The sequence below is a fragment of the Rhipicephalus sanguineus genome, chromosome 2, assembly GCF_013339695.2.
Source record: "Rhipicephalus sanguineus isolate Rsan-2018 chromosome 2, BIME_Rsan_1.4, whole genome shotgun sequence".
NCBI lineage: Eukaryota > Metazoa > Arthropoda > Arachnida > Ixodida > Ixodidae > Rhipicephalus > Rhipicephalus sanguineus.
Genome location: NC_051177.1, coordinates 118,357,000 through 118,374,473, shown reverse-complemented (window position 1 = coordinate 118,374,473; position 17,474 = coordinate 118,357,000). Strand labels below are relative to the sequence as shown.

The window sequence follows — 17,474 nt, the reverse complement described above, 5'->3', positions numbered from 1 at the left end:
ATGCGTAGTGTTTTTTTTTTTTTTAATCAAGCTCTACTGTAGAAACGTTCGAAGGAGGCTAGAGCAGCCCAGTCCCCCTTAAATGGTGCACGTTTCCTGGAACCTGTTTTAGACCAGAATTAAAAGGAAAACAAAAAAAAACAAGTGACGCATCACCCATGTTTCAGCTACGTTATCGGGCGCGACGCCATGGTTCGCATGGCCCAGTCGGACGTCCTCATTTCCGGCATGGGCGGCCTGGGCGTTGAGATTGCCAAGAACGTCATCCTGGCCGGCGTCAGGTCCGTCACCATTCATGACGAGCAAGTGTGCAGCGCTGTGGACCTCTCGGCACAGGTTAGAAACAGTGCTGTCAAATTTTTGTTTATGATATCCCTATGCTCAGACACAGACATCGACGAATTCACTGTTGTGCTCTAGAGTCACTATCAATTGTCGACAGAAATTACATAATTCTGGAGTTTTCTTGAATACTAAGAAATAGACTTTCGTCTGTGTCCATGTACCTGTTCGATTATTTGAAAGTTGAGTAACCAAAACTAATGAACTGCAGAAAAGGACGAATTGAAGTCCGTGAGTTTTCAAGGCTCATCCAGTAGGATAAATTCGTGATTACGCGGGAAAAAAAGGCAGTGTAGTTTCAATTAAGTTTTGTTCTGGAAGCACAAAAGTAGTCACAGAACACCCACGTATTTAATCGCACACTTGAGTGTAAATAGCTTGATAGCCTGGTGTCACCCTGAAAATTCGTTCAAAGTGGATACGCCTTGCAAGGTCACCGGGTTCGTAATAACACGAAGTGCTGTAAAGTAAATAATAAACGTGTAATTAGGGAATTTTTGTGAGTTTGGCATTAAAGAATTCGGATTTATTGCGCTAGTAATATCAGCAACTTGAAGTAATTGTGTTGGACGTCTTCTATTATGCTTTATGGCACAGGCGATTTTCAAACATCCTGTATTCTTTTAGAGGACACAGCCTGTACGCAAGTGTTAAGAGACAGCTTTCGTAATATTTTATTGTAGTATAAAAATTGATGAATAATAATATTGCGGTAAAAATATTCTATGTAACTATATCTAAAAGCTTTGCTAATTAATAAATATTCACTCAGAAATAAATTGGAGAGGGGCAAAGCATGCTGTGTGCGCCGGTGTTTCCCACAGCAAAATCACTGTTAATGGGCGATGAGAGACAGAAGAAAGATTAGACACAGAGACCCGCAGTCCGCTTTTAGTTAAAGTGCACGCTGCGAATCTTTATTGTTCAACTACGCACAAGAGAAATCTCCCACCGGCACTACATTGCAGGTCAAGATCCAGTACCTATATATACGGGGTGGCCGGTGAACTGTAGTGCAGCGCGAGGCGTCGGCTTTTTCAATCACGAAACTCGCTAGCAGACGCTGCCTGCGTCGGCGATGTCTCTCGCGGGCGAGGGCGCGTTTGCGTTCCTTGCGAGCTGGTGGTTCAGCGTTCATCGCAGAAAGAGCGTTTCCATAGTCAATGCGCGCCGTTCGCTCTCTCGCCACACGGCGAGCGCTGAGGCGGTGGCGCCCTCTTTTGCGCTCAAGCAAATGGACCGTCATGACAGTAAACGACGATGCACGCCGAGACCCTAAGGTGCTTCGCCCCTAACTTCTTTTTCTTTGCATCAAAAGACAACGTTAAACAAAGCACCAAAATATCGATAGATGAAATGTTCGAAACGCAGGCAACCACGTATACTGAAAGCTCAGGACAGTGTTCAGTGCTGTGAGTAGATTGTCCAGCATGTGACGCAACGGCCATGCATACATAACGCCAGCAGCGTTCGCTGGATTGTTTCCTTTGTTCCAGTACTTCCTCAGTGAAGATACTCTAGGCGAAAACCGGGCAAGCGCCTGCGAGGCTTCCCTGGGACAACTCAACAAGTACGTGCAGGTGAAAGCCCATACGGAACCGCTGACGATGGATTTCCTGAAAACATTCACCGTGAGTGGCTACCGTTGCTTTCATTAATATAGAGCCACGTCAAGATGCATTAACAGTGAACTGGTGTTTACATAAGCACTGATCACTTGTCAGGGTACCCTTAAAAAACGATTAGAAGGCGTTGCTGAGGCAAGCTGTTTAAAAGTCAGTGTTTGTAAGGGTGGAAAGGTGTAAGGGTGTAAAAGTCAGTGTTTATAAGGGTGGAAACGTAAAACATGTTTATTTTGTGCGAAGAATGCATCACGTCAAAATAACTAATAAATAAAGGTGATGTAAAGAAATTTCTAAAAGGTGATCTAAAAGTCTATCCTTTGCCTCGTAATTGGGTATTCCAGCTGATATTCGGGCGGATGCGCCAGAGGTGTTGAGGCGTCAAAGTGGCGCAACATCCATTTCGATTATTTTTGTCAATATTTATTTGTCTACTTCAAGCTTTAATTGTTTAAATGGCATACTAATGCAATAAACGCTTCATCTTGACCGCGGTATTCGATGGCTAAGATAGCCCCGCCACGGTGGTATACTGGTTATGGCGCTCGACTACTAACCCGAACGTCGCGGGATCGAATCCCGGCCGCGGCGGCTGCATTTTCGATGGAGGCGAAAATGTTTGAGGCCCGTGTACTTAGATTTAGGTGCACGTTAAAGAACCCCATGTGGTCGAAATTTCCGGAGCCCTCCACTACGGCGTTTCTCATAATCATATGGTGGTTTTGGGACGTTAAACCCTCGATATTATTATTATCGATGGCTAAAATATGTGAGGTTCGCCGCCATTTTGTTCTTCATTTCTATTCAGCGTGTGCGAATCGCCATGCCACTATACGCTGCTTCTGTGCAGACAGCGTATTGTAGTGCATACGCTTTGTTACACCAGTAATGTTTGTATTGCCTGTCACTGTACATTGCTTTATTGCTTAACAAATATGAGGCTTAGTTCAACCCCTATCCCCTCTATAATGGGCCCTGAGCGAATCTGTCGTTCTGTGTGATCAACAAATCAAACCATATTCGTCACAGCGTTGAATTTACGCTGCCTATGTATTATTAATGGCCTGCCTGCTTAGATGCACATCATCAATTATCTATTTAAGAGTCAATAGGCAACGCTATCGCGGTGCATCGAAGCCACTGTTACGTTTGAGTCATAAAGCTCGACCTTAACAAACTAGTATTACTGTCAGTGGTTAAATAACGCAGCAGCCCAATCACGGAATCCGTTACGACGTGCAAAGAACGTTACTGAGCCTGTTTCCCGGTCGCGTCACAACCTTTGTGCTTCTCTGTTTGAAGCATCGGCTTGCTCAAGTCTCCGATCACACTTTCTGCGACATCGTCGTAACCGTAGTTTGTACGAACTTCTGTGGTTCTAGGTACGACGCTATCGAATTAATACATGCATCACACGAGACTCTGTTCTAGCCTGGTGCGTTGATGATAGAGACGGTGCTTAAAGTGTTTTGCTGAGGGCCAATGAAGACACTGCGACGTTCAATACCACCACTAATAGCATAATGTAATCTACAGCTGGTAAACAAGATATGCTTCCTGCTGATGTCTCCCATGGTCAGCTATTTTTTGTAGAGCAATCATCGGTCCGCTAATACATAACATTGTTTCTGTTAATATTATAGTAAAGGCGCTTACTATTTACAAGATTTCGCACGGTAGCGCGATTTGGAATGAGTCGCACGCAGTAATTTCCGTCAGCTAAATACGGTGATGCAGCAAATTCTAAGTGCAAGGTAATGTCCTACAGGAATGGAAGAACTGTCATAGAAACAATCTGCCTTCGAACGCTTAATCTGTTGACGCTGTCACGGCTCATCAGAACGAGTGCTAAAGCAGATCACTGCGTTTCTGGAATTTTTTTTTTTTTTGCTATAGAAAAGCGATCAAGCCTTAAGTTTTCAGCAGTATGTCATCAGAAGCGGTTTTTCACCCTGTATATCTCTTTGGAAAGCTGCTTGCTTTCGACATTGAAAGCCCTGTATTCAGTGCAATGTACTATATAAGAAAAGTGGAACTGAACTGAAACTGAAATTAGCAGCGTCAGCTAAGAAATGACCTCGTTTTTCAATGCCTGGAAGATAGCCCATCAGGTCTTCATACTTAAATACATACTAGCGAAATTTACAGACTTTGTTACTCTCTTCAGCTTATTTCTGCCTTCAGGGATCTAATATCCAAGAAGCTGGTGGAAAAACAGATTTTAAGGGCGGAGAATGAAGCACCCCGCATGATATTAAGACGTTTCAGCTTCTTCATGCGAAGTAATGAGTACGAAGTTGAACTCTCGTTTACTGCATCACCAGGTGGTCGTGTTGACTGAGACCCCGCTGGAAACTCAACAGTCCATGGCCGCCTTTACCCACGAGAACAACATTCCGCTGATCATCGCCGATACCAAGGGCGTGGCTGGGTGCGTATTCCAATATGACCGCTGTTAAGAGTCCTTAAATAACAAATACTGAAAATACAAAGAACTTTCGCGATATTCTCACCTTTTCTTTCTATTCTTTTTGCCGCCCTTTGCGATGCCGACAGGGTGGCTCACGTGACGTCACTAAAGTGCGAGCATTCGATTGGTGCTGATTATGAAAAATAACAGTTGTGATTTGTCGGCTACCCCGCTTCGTCGCGCAGTCGAACGGCCATTGTTTCTTGCGTCGCTAGGCTGTCGCGTGCGACCGAACGATTTCATCTCGTGTATTGTACAGCGCTAGCGGAGCCAACAGTTTACCAAGTTTATTAACAGAATCACAAAACTACAATGCGTATATGAAGGTGCAACATTTTCAGGAGGAGGCTGAAAGTGTGGAGTGTGGGAGGATTTGTCATCAGAATCGGATAAAGCAATTTCAGTAAGCATTGACCGCACGTATAGAAATATAATAAGTTAATAAAAAATACATGGAAGAACATATACCTAGATAACGCAAAAAATATTGCGAAAGCAGCTATCCTTTCAAAGACGATCTAACACTGTGTAGTCGAAAAGCTAGAAGTACTGATTAGCGCAAGGATCAGTATTGACCGTGCCCACGCGTATAAATTAAGCGCTGAGCAGCAGATAGCGTATGCATGGTGGCTAGACGAAGGTTAGAATGAAAAAAACTCTCTCACCTTCGCATTCGGATTGGTTTAGGATCCCTTTAATGACAAATGTGTCACGAACAGGGCCCGTATTCGCAAGAGCTTTATACGCCGCGAACGTTCGTAAGAGAATATATCGGCCAATCGTAGTGCTGGGCATATCATTTGAAAGGCCGGCCGGCCAATAGCAAAGCACACTCGCGAAATAAGGGACCCAATTCATTTACAAAGGTTCAATGTGTTTCTTGCCTATGGCCAGCCGCCTTTTTCTAATGATTTGTTAAGCGTCAGTAATGGTTGAAATTTTCGTTACGGATGGACAATTCAAAGCGTTAGATATTTCTTTGAATATGAGCCGAACTGTTTTGTGAATATATATATATATATATATATATATATATATATATATATATATATATATATATATATATATATATATATATATATATATATATATATATAACGCTGCTTCTCCGCAGGCAAATCTTCTGCGACTTCGGCGAAAAATTTCGCGTGCTTGACGGCGACGGAGAGCCGCCGCGGTCGGTTCTGATCAGATCCATCAGCCAGGTGTGTGTGAACATCATTCTCGCATGCTAATGGATTTAGTATTAATCTTTTATAATTTACATAGAACTTCAAGCCGCTTATTTCAAGATCCCGAATAGGCCATCAAGCACAGATGTTTTATATCGCAAAGCTATTTTCATGGATTTGATATTAACTCTGGTTTCTCTATAAATGTCTATGCTGTGTTACTTGACACATTCAATTGTGTTTTGTTATAGGAATTTGGAAATTTTGCTGTTTTTTTATGCTGTGTAGCATAAGCCACGATATGATTTTTGCATGCCATAAAGTGGGGGATGCTTCATTGATTTTTACCACTGCGCATTTTTTCAACGTGCGCCTAAATGTAACTGTACGCGGGCACTCGTTCATTTTACCACCACCAGAATGCGATCTTCGTGGCACAGGAATAAGACCCGCATCACGCTGCTCAGCAGGTCAACTCAATGCCACGCAACTCAAGGACGCGTAGGTTTCCATAAGGCATTCGTTTCCTTGACAGCGTCAGCCCATTCGCATCTCGCAATGCATTGCCATAAATGTGGTTGTTATCCTTTCTTGCATGAAACTGAGATATTGTTTAAGCGTAAAGACCAGTCAACACGTGAAATAGTGGAGGCGTTCCATGTTAGAAAAGGGGGCCGTGACTGCGATAGTCAACCGTCCAGCGTGTTATGCGATAAGGAGTATGAATTTCTTGATAGTTCTGGTTCCGATGGCGGTTGGGCCTCTTGTTCGGCTACGCATGTGCAGTTTGGTTCTGTACTACTTTTAAATGTTAATCTGTTCAATAAAAATTTAGTTGTGAGTTAAGCGCTGTCATGTCAAATTCTGGTCCTCGTTTTTCGCGCGCCTAAAATCTGTTGATTTAAACATCTACAAATGACATTGTACACTACTGCTTTAGTTCTGACGTCGTGCCTTTGTGAGAGCTTTGCTGCTGATCCAAACGTCGCGGGATTGAATCCCAGACGCAGCGGTCACATTCAGTGGAGGTCACATTCAATGGAGGTCACATTCAATGGAGGTCACATTCAATGCTCACATTCAAAGTGCTACAGACCCGTGCGCTTAGATTTAGGTGCATATTAAAGAGCCCTAGGTGGTCGAAATTTTCCGAACCCTCCACCACGGCGTTTCTCATAATCATACCGTTGTTTTATGGCGCAAAACCCAAACATTTAATTATATTGTCTTTGTTGGATTCGTGTTTCACAGAAATTGATCACTGTCGCTTAAAGCGGTGATGAATTCTCTCCGCGAAAGCACAGAGCCGTTTAACTTTGTGTAATATTTCGCGTGCCTTCAATTATACCGTCCCCGCCACGGTTGTCTAGTGACTATGGCGCTCGGCTGCTGACCCGAAGGTCGGGGGATCGAATCCCGGCGGCGGCGGCTGCATTTTCGATGGAGGCGAAAATGTCTGAGGCCCGTGTACTTAGATTTAGGTGCACGTTAAAGAACCCCAGGTGGTCGAAATTTCCGGAGCCCTCCACTACGGCGTCTCTCATAATCATATCGTTGTTTTGGGACGTTAAACCCCAGATATTATTATTATATTATTATCAATTATACCGTCTGCATGCTCACGCCACCTGCCCACGTACGAGAAGCAAGGAGTGGTCACAACCTCGCACAAAGCGCCGCACGGTTTCAAAGACGGCGACTATGTCACTTTTTCCGAAGTCCGAGGCATGACCGAGATGAACGACTGCCCGCCCACGGAGGTCAAGGTTTTATGTGAGCGAGGCTTCCTTTCTTCTACATTGTCTATCTAGATATCGTCTTGATCTCGTGTAGCTCAAGTGCATGTGCGCCGTGGTTCGCGCACACTAGATTACTTGGGAAAAGACGTGACCAAGTAGACCTAAAAATTGATAGAGGAAACTCATGTCAAGAAGTGATCGCAGTGCGTTAGCGTTCCGTACGTGTACTTTTTTCGCAATGAGCAGCGGTTTTTAGATACAACTATGTTAAATATATTTCTTCATGTTACTGTTAGTTACTGTTAGGTTTTTCAAAACAGAACCTGTCGAGCCCTTCATATGTCCGTGCATTTTTTTGTTGTGTCATTTCTAAGCTTGAAATACAACGATTGCTCGTTTCTATCACCTTTAGTTAGGAAACCAAATCTGATGTGATCATAAAACAATATAAAAAATATACGTGAGGCAGGACCTAACGTCTCTTCAGAGCCTATTAACCCAAAGTCCAAGCTCAAATATCTACACTGAGTAACGAAACAGTAACTTGCCACCCTCAATGACCGTCATCCTCACCTTCGCTATCATCACTACCAGAAGTGTTACTATACCAATTATATGTACCAATAATGGTAATGTGCTCTCAGTGGTGAGATATCTTTAAGGCCAGACAGGCCCTTTAATGTGCAGTAGCCTTCTTACTTCAGTGCTGAATGTCATCCTTATCTTCCTCCTTTTCCTCGTCATCATCACCACCACTGTTGATAACACTCCACAGGTGGCAATGTATCACCGATGGTGAGATACTAGTAATGGTAAGACAGGCACTGAGGGGCTACCAGCTTTTCTGACAATGTGGAGTGGTCTTCGTGTTGCGTAGTACTTCGATAATGAATCGGGGTACATAATAAGACTAGACCGTGCCGTATTGCCTACTGAAAAGGCCCCCAACCCACCGAGAGGTCAAATTTTAGTTGTAGTGCTGCAGTTGTGCACGAGTCTACAACGAACACGTAGCCGTGAGAAATGGTGCAGCAATAACGGAGTTACACGCCTTTGATTATCTAAACACGGCCGTTGCTCGTTTCGCTTGCCTTCGCTACGCTCCGTTCCTCGCCGTACGAGCAGGAATGGCAGGGTGAGCGCATATATATGCTGCAGACAAATTCTGTTGGTTCTGTCATGACGAGATGCGGGTGCTGACGTCACGGCCAACGCTGTGGAAGCCGAAAGGCCCGGAGAGGAGCACGGGATTGTTTTTCTATTTTGTGGCGCGCCTGCGGTCAGCAGCGCTGCCACGTTTGGCAATATTGGTCGTGACGGCATTCTAAACTCGATGCGCATGTTCACATGAAATGTTACAAAAATACCGGAGGTGGTTCAGGGGTCATTTATACTGCGTAAGTGACCCTTGCGCAATTAAGCCTTTATCGCTGCCGTATTTACCTTTCCGTTCTTGTTGTTCTTTCACGCAGCTCCACACCAGTTCTCCGTTATGCCGAAGTACAACGGCATTACGGGCGCAGGCGGCATTGCTACCGAGTTTAAGATGCCGAAGGATGTCAAGTTTGTAAGTGGTTATTTTAATTCATATCTCGTGGCTGTCAAACACAGACTCAACGTGAACCGCTGCATAAAAGCGTTTCACGTACCTTAACACAAATTTCCAAAATTGAATGGTGCACATTAGACAAATGAAACCAACAGAATATCGCTCTTCTATCTGATGACATAATATGACGAAATAACGCAGTGTTGCCCATACGGGAGAAGAGCGTCATAAAAAAGCATGGCTGATCCCTCTGTCATAGGAATCGGTAAAACACGAGTAGTTGAGCGTTTGTTGTGCATTCTTTCGCCCCAAGGGCGAAGGTATGAATGCTGCAGCAACAAATTGTAATGTCACGCGAAGAACGGCAAGCAGCTCGAAACTTGCAACGCGCTGCTCAAGCAGAAAGGACGCACGGAACGAACATACACGGGTTGAGAGCAAACTGTCACATTTGTAACCTTATTTCTACGTGAGCACCGCGCTCCTTTCGTAAAAGCGGCCGCTGCAGTGAGCCAAGTGACCTTCGTGCTGTCAACGCAATACGTACGAACCACCGCGATCACGAGATAAGCGCACGCGCGAGCGTGCGCTTATGGGCGACTTTTAAAGCGCGCTCTTCGAGCCCTTCGCGGCTTCTCGCTAGTGATAACGAAAACACACTGTAACACCGATCTCTGAGTACCGCCACCGGCAAATGGTGTATCTAAATAGCTCGCCGTTAGCACTGCGAAGAACATGCCGTCCGTGGCCGAATCGTTTCGCACTGCGCGCTCGGAGCGAGGGGCCGTGAGTTCGATTCCCGGGGACGGAACTTTTTCTTCTGGTTTTTTTCTTCGCCCACTGTTAGTCTTCATATTTTACAACGTCATATTCATGACGGAAATACGTCAGTGGAGCCGTGGTGGACCCCCGCATAAAACACTTTCGTGTTAAAAAACTTGGAGGACGCCTGAGCTTCGCCTTCAAGAGTAGAACGCGATAGCGCAATCGGGCCCCGTACGCATCGCCGTCTCAATCGCTAGCCTATAGCTTCGCGTCTCGGTGGACACCTCATCCGTGCTGCAAAGAAAGGTACGTCTGTGCGCGTAACATTGGCCGTTTCAAACTAGCCTAGAATGCCTACTGCAAATGCAGTTTCGAAGTGTCCGCTACACCATAAGTATTCCTTTTGTGAATTGGCGCAGTACCCACTACGCATCCGTAAAGTGCCTCGCTCACCTGCGCAGCTGCAGAGTCTTGATGCTGTTGCTGATAATTATGATTAATTCTGCCTGAGCGCTTTGTAGTGCTAGCACTACAACTACTAATACAACTACTTTTTTACTACTACTACTACTACTACTACTACTACTACTACTACTACTACTACCACCACCACCACCACCAATAGTATTACTATTACTACTACTATGACTACAACTACAACTTCTACTACTGCTATTCCTAGTCGTCGAATTGTACTATCTTTAAGTGTGATTAGCTAGCTTTGTGGTTACGCTTGAGGGTTACAGCGCGGAAAATGGTGCGAAGATGCCACGTTCCTAGTATTTAGGTTTATTACGTAAAAATATTTCTTAAGGGCATTAATTTTATTCGAAAGGTCTTTCAAATTTCTCCGGTAAAACTCTCTATCGCAAGAGCGGGCGTCGTTCCAGTGCCTCTAGTGTGAAACCAGTACTCTCTTCCGCCTTTCTCCGATGCACCTGATATGGTGGTCATTCACTTGCTTCACAAGTTCCTCCATGGTCGACGCCAACGTCTGCTTTTACGGGCCTTCTTTTCATTTTTAAAGCAACCCTTGAAGGAATCCCTCCTGAACCCAGAGTTCGTCACATGTGACTCGCCGAATGCAGACCGCGGCGCACAGCTGCATCTAGGATTCCAAGCTCTGCACGCCTTTCAGGAGGCGCACGAGCGACTGCCGCGTCCTTGGGACATGGTAAGAAAGCATAGAACGTCACGTTGGTGCTGTAGCTCACGGGGAAACCTGTACGTTCATATGCAGTCATTGTGGTTTTGAAGCGTACGATGGATGCTACCTCTCTCAGGCACAGCATTCAATAAATTGTGCTTGTACGTCCTGCACCATTTATGTATATTACTGGAAACACGTTTAAACGAATGCAAGAAAAGCAATTTTGAAGCCGCAGCATCAGTTTTAGATGCGAAGCAGCTTTTGTTCGGGGCTGTGTCCGGTGGCGGTAGTGGCGTTTGCGCTCCACTGCGCATGCGCCTACTCTCTCTCCCGCTCTCCTCCTTTACGCAGGTGTTCGGTCGCCTTCTCTCCTCTCCTACCCCGCGCTGCAGCCGCGGCGCAGCCTCTCCTCTCACGTGATGCAGCCGCGCCGCAGCCAAATACAGCCTGTTACGCACTCTCTCGTCTCCCTCCCCCATTTCATGGGTATATACGCGCGTGCGCTCGGTAGGCTTCCGTCATTCTCGCTTCGCTCCCGTTCAGATGAGTTGTAACGTCAACGTCGGCGCCACTCGTTCACTCGGCGCTAACGGAAAGCAACGCACAAACACAACGTAATGGTAACACATACACTAAATACAAACGTCACACACTAACGGAAACGCCGAGTGAACGTAACGGAAACTTGGTGTGCACCCCCAATGCTGCTTCGCATCCCATCATGGTTCTTCTGAGTGGGAGATGGCGTAACATTTTTTAGACACATTACGCCAGTCTTCATAACTGCAACAAAGCACAATTACTGATATTTATCTCTTAGATGATGCATCACGTCGCCAAGTGAACTAAAATATTTGTTAACGCTCCGATCTGCCGTTTATTAAGGCGAAAGCCTTAGATGCCCCTCAAGTGCGAAAATTGACCGCCGTCCCGCGTCAGCGTTCCCCGTCTGTGGCATCAACACGAGTGATGCAGAAAATCATCACGTGATGAGGTCTCCATATGACGCCATCTTGACGTCACTTCGTGACGTCATCACATGGCATCATTGCTTGGTGAGAGGTGGGCCGATCCCGGAGGCAGGATCCCGGAAGCATTGCAAAATCACGTTAGTTGCAGAAAGCTTTCGAAGGGGGGCACGGGGGGTTGAATACATCGACTTAGAAGGAAAAGAAGATGGCTTTCGCCTTCGAGTCGACTGAGGTGGCTGCTTAAGGGACCCTGCGAGCTTTTCATATAGTGACCTTGTGATTCCAGAAAGAACACTGATAATGCAGCAGTGATGGAGAGCAACACGTCGAAATTATCAGCAGATACCTGATGGTGCACCCGCTCGAAACACATTTTGCCTGCTATTGTACTTACTTCAGTACTTTGCATTGTTCTTGGTCAGGGGATGGTTAAGCTTACATTTAATGCTATATGTTTGAAATTCCATCATGTCGTCATTGAATTTTAACATCAAAAGCTAAGTTCCCGGGCGGAGACGTCTTGACTGAAAACTATTAACTTCCGAAATGTTTCGGATTATACTTGCTGTGTTTCAGCTATGATTGATCATCTGTCCTATTCTACCAACACAAATTTGGTGTGCATTACTTGAGCGTTGAGAAGGAGGTAATTGGAAATTAAACAGCTTCGTTAGCTGTTTCGCTGAGTTATATTCGTACGCGATATACTACGCGCCTTCGCAAGCAGTGTGGGTGTTCTTGTGTACATTGCCGAATATCGCGATCTCGTCGATACCGCTGTTTTTTCCGCGCCGATTGGCCTTGGAGCTGTTAGGCCCTGTCTGATTGCTTCGAAAGATCCCTGCGTTTGTTGCGGCGTGGCATTGTGTGGCACCACCTAGCAGGTACTTCTTGAATTTTTATGATCTCGGCGCCCACGTTCGTGTCTGCTTTCTGATTTATATGTAATTTTGTTGTCCCGTTATTTTTATGCTGCGTGTGGTTACACACTGGAGGCTTCAGACAACGTCACAGGAGAGGACCAGCGCGAGCAATAAATTGAGCTTGATATTACAACTAAAATATTTATTACTCACACTTAACGTACACGGGAGGCGCGAACGGCTTTACACAACGTATGTATGCCGTTTTCATTTACTTATTGATTGTAAAAATAACGCCAACTTTGCAAGGAAACACCGCTAAAGGTAAAGATTTACCTGAAGCGGCCATGCCTCCCATACAGTTGTAGCGGTATGGCGAAAACGACAAAGGAAAAAAAGAAACGTTGACAACTGGGGCATCCGTGAAATAAACTTCTTAGTACACACGTTTCTACACTGTTCAGTACACAATGCACGGAAACTGGGCTTAAGCGCTTTGCTATCACAATAAATGCTGAGGATGCGGCGTACCGCCGAGGTCTGATGACACCAAGGAGGATGGATGGCACGTTGGAGTGCCAACGTCCACCTAAAGCCATCTTTCCTCCAAGCACCTCCACACCAACCTGTTGAAGTGGGAGCGAGTCTTGCGCCACGGCAAGCGTCGGGACCTGCTAGAGCCCATTTCGCTTGTCTGTGGCGCGACAGCCTCCATTCGGGCCCTGGTGTGAGGACTTCGACAACGTATTAAAAATCGTTTAAAGCTTCTCTCTCCAAGCGCACTTGCAGCACAACAGAAACATGTGAACGATGTTATACTCATCGATTAACATTCGCGTTGGACCTCGGATAGGAGCGATTACTTTATAGCCTCCTTAATTTTTTTTTTTCGAAGTGACAGAATCTAAAGAGGCCTAAAACTAAGCGATATTCGATTAGAAGTTTAGCGAATAGCGCTGCCAGATTTTCACATCCGTCCGTTCTCCCGCAGCGTAGTCTGTTCGGACATTTTAACCCTGCTAACATCTTACCCATTATGTTAAAAAGGAGTCTAGTTTACGATGGCGACTAATTATGCGGACGCAGTACGAGGCAGCGGAGGTGGTGCAGCTTGCCAAGGAGAAGAACGCCCTGCAGGCCGAGCCGCTCAAGGAAGTTGACGAGAAGATCCTCACTCTGCTCTCTTGTGTCTCATCTGGCTCCCTGTGTCCCATGCAGTCTGTCATCGGCAGCATCGCAGCACAGGAGGTCATCAAGGTGCGCTGCCGAATTCGTTGCTTTACCAATTGAGAAAGCACTCGCTTCTCACAACTCGGCCGCGCCTGCAGACTATATTTAATGGGTGACTAGCCCTATACTTACAAATAGGCTGCTCCTGTACTAAGCGACAACCTAAGACAACTGTGGCTTGGGCGACACTGTCCCGGTTAAAGAGAAATTGCTAATATATGACAACGGTTGGTTCCAACGCCCATGACAATGTTTGTAAACACAGGCAAGTGCTGGAATGAAGTCTTCAACGCTTGGGCATTTCATATAGTATACGCAGTACGCGTGTTGAGGGTCGCATTCCCCTATTATATCCTGCGCTGTTTCTATAGTAGCTACGGTGCTTGACTGCTGTCAAGCACCGTAAAGTCGCGGGATCGAATTCCGGCCGCAGCAGCGGCATTTCGGTGGAGTCATAATTTCCGGAGCGCTCCACTACGGCGTCTCTCGTAATCATATCGTGGTTTTAGGACGTAGAACCCCAACAGTTATCATTGTTGAACTGTTGTGCCGCGCAGGGTGCCGCTTCGGCATTCGTAAGTTTAGGCATCACTATGTTTTCTATGAAGCGCAGCATCAAGGCTGCACTCGTCCATGTGGGAAAAGGTCAATTCGAACATCGCCCCTTTAATAGTTTTAAATCGCCTCTTTATATCCTGTTCATGAATAACAATAAACATCCTCTATATACCCCTACATTTCACTTGACAGATAATATAACCATGCAGCGCGCGCTTTAATTCAAATAAAAGTGTTAACATAAGTCACCTCACCACTAATTGTTCTCAACGTGAAGGGTTTTTATGGTGCCTTGCTTATCTCTGATTAACAAAGCTTTTGCTTCGCGTAGGCGTGCAGCGGCAAGTTCACTCCTATCCACCAGTGGTTCTACTTCGACGCCTTCGAGTGCCTCCCACAGAAGGCCAGTGTTCCTGAGGTGTACGCTACCGAATTCGTGAGTTGCATTGATGGTCAGATAGGCCGAATATATATATATATATATATATATATATATATATATATATATATATATATATATATATATATATATATATATATATATATATATATATATATATATATATATATATATATTTTTTTTTTTTTTTCGGCAAGCTTGTTCGCAACCAATAGCACTCGATAACAATAGTTGCGTGGTTTAAGCAATTTCATGAGAAATGTTAATATTCAGGTGTGAGCCCGCAGCTGGCAATGCGGGCTGGAATAAAAGTTGTATAAAACAGCAACAAGGTGCTCCGGACAGACTTTGTATCCTTTTAGATAGCAGCTCTTAGGCGCTCATTCCAGCGTTGAGCGGCGTCGCCGTCACCGTCGCTGTCACCGTCGCCGTCGGTGGCGTAAACGGTAGACGTGAAAAAATACAATGAGAAAAATTCGGCAGATCCCACGCATTGTGGGAATCGGTTACATGCGAAGCAGTCAGCGAGTACTTCTATGCTGTATTTTATGGCTTTGAGCCAAGCGTTACGATGTGGATCGACATGTTATTGTAAGGGTAGAGGCTGTGTGCACATCGTGGGCTTACCAGGCATGTCGACAACACTGGCGTTTAAAGGGTAACTTATGGTGCAACGTAACGTCAGCCCTCACGTTAGAGTGCATACATCAGTATTATCAAAACTAAGTGCACTTTATGGTGCAGTCATGTGAATATCATAGGTAACTTTCGTTAATGTACCCCTACGGGGTCGAGCAATGCTTCAATATAGCTTGCTGAATAATAGGTATACAAACAATATTTATTAGGCTGCTGTAAAAGCGCAGCCCATACCGGAACCACAGACGTTAGATATGACGCCTGTATCGAAGGAGTACATATGTAGTGTTTATTACTTTCTTGTAAAATTAGATAGCCAGCACCACAACCACAACTTACATATCACCGCCATTACGCCTGTATAGGCTGTTTTTCCAAACCAGTTTATAGACCTGGCTTGGTTCTGTGGTAGAATACCTGACTGCCACGAAGAATGCTTGGGTTCGATTCCTGCTGGGGTCGAAGTTTTAAATTCGAAGCATTTCTCACTTTGAGCCTTTCTATCTACGTATCTATCTACGTATCTATCTATCTAGCCGCCTACGTCTGGGAGCTCTCATGATCGCCTCCTTAACTTGGTGTAGACCAAAATTGGCATGTGTGGGTAAGAGGATTTTACGAATATGACTGTCGGGTCGTGACACGAATAACGTGAAAATCTGGTCGCGTACGTCATCAAACCCTTTCCACTAGACACGTGTGCCACATACCCGTTTACCACGGGCCGTGGTGTACGGGTATGCGCCACAGGTGATTGACAGTTTATATCTACCCAGGAACGGCGAGAACAGACATTATTAACTTAAATGCTAGGGCGCTAAGGAAAACCAACATCGACAGCGTTGACTCGACGAATGGAAAGAACGAAAATCAGGATCCCAGCAGGAATCGAACCCAAGCATTCTACGTGGCATTCAGGTATTCTACCACTGAGCCACACCAGGTCTATAAACTGGTTTGGAAAAACAGCCTACGCAGGCGTAATATCGGTGCAACGTTAATTGTGGTTGTGGTGTTTGCCATGTAATTTTACAAGAAAGCAATAAACGCTACATGATACTCCTACGATGTGTACTCCTACGATACAGGCGTCATATCAGATTAACGTCTGTGGTTCCAGTGTTGGCTCCACTTTTATAGCAGTCTAAAAAACATTACGTTTGTATGCCTATGATTCAGCAAGCTATATTAAAACATTGCACGACCCCGCAGGAATACATTAACGAAAGTTATGTATGATATCCACATTAATGCACCGTAAAGTGGACTTCGTCCGCCAGAACGACGCAGTAGTACTTCATTTCTTACGAGGCTGGCGATGGCCTCATGCTGACCTATGATGATGCCAGATTGATTGGCAGCCACTTTGTAGACTAGGCTACGTAGGCCGCATACGCACAGGTAGTCTACGAGTACGACAAGCACCGTCCACTGATGTTGGTCTACGTAGCACAATCCAGGCCTACAAGCCTCGACGGCCTATACCTCACCAACGCGAAGGGTGGCTTCAGATTACGACAGGTCGCCGGCTCTATGGAGACATAATTTGTCGATGAAATGACTGAGGCATCCACGAATTCCAACAGCTCTACTATACCACATACTTCACAACACATGGACCCCTCGTCACCACGATCACGACCGGATCCTATAACAAGTCATGACCAGCTGCTGGTGCTCACTGATCACGGTGATGATGCCCTTGTTCAAGAACTGTCAAGAACTTCTTCCACACATGCACACGAGTTCGTGAAACGTGCGTGCGTTCTCGGGACACGTATAAGCACTACATATCAGCTTACCGCTTCTGGTGTTGGTAATACCCACGTTGCCATTGGCAGCGTTACCCAACCGTAAACAACTGGTTATGTAACACATATGCGGCTCTTCAACATATATGTATGCGTATAAAATTTATACAAATCTTTAGCGTAATTTTGTAACGTGTCGCTCAGTAAAAAAAGTTACGCCACAGTCACCTTCCCGCCGCATGCTTCGCATAAC

General features: G+C 45.4%; 1 protein-coding gene across 1 annotated transcript in view; it reads left to right on the top strand.

The window, feature by feature from the left end:
- LOC119381831 (ubiquitin-like modifier-activating enzyme 1) overlaps positions 1-17,474 on the top strand; it is a 59,115-nt gene that overhangs the window by 4,112 nt on the left and 37,529 nt on the right. Inside the window, exons 3-11 of the mRNA XM_049412906.1 lie at positions 168-336; positions 1,839-1,973; positions 4,289-4,395; positions 5,549-5,645; positions 7,253-7,379; positions 8,818-8,912; positions 10,687-10,833; positions 13,730-13,900; positions 14,763-14,867. Of these exons, the coding sequence (XP_049268863.1) occupies positions 168-336; positions 1,839-1,973; positions 4,289-4,395; positions 5,549-5,645; positions 7,253-7,379; positions 8,818-8,912; positions 10,687-10,833; positions 13,730-13,900; positions 14,763-14,867 (1,153 nt within the window). The remainder of the gene's footprint in view (positions 1-167; positions 337-1,838; positions 1,974-4,288; positions 4,396-5,548; positions 5,646-7,252; positions 7,380-8,817; positions 8,913-10,686; positions 10,834-13,729; positions 13,901-14,762; positions 14,868-17,474) is intronic.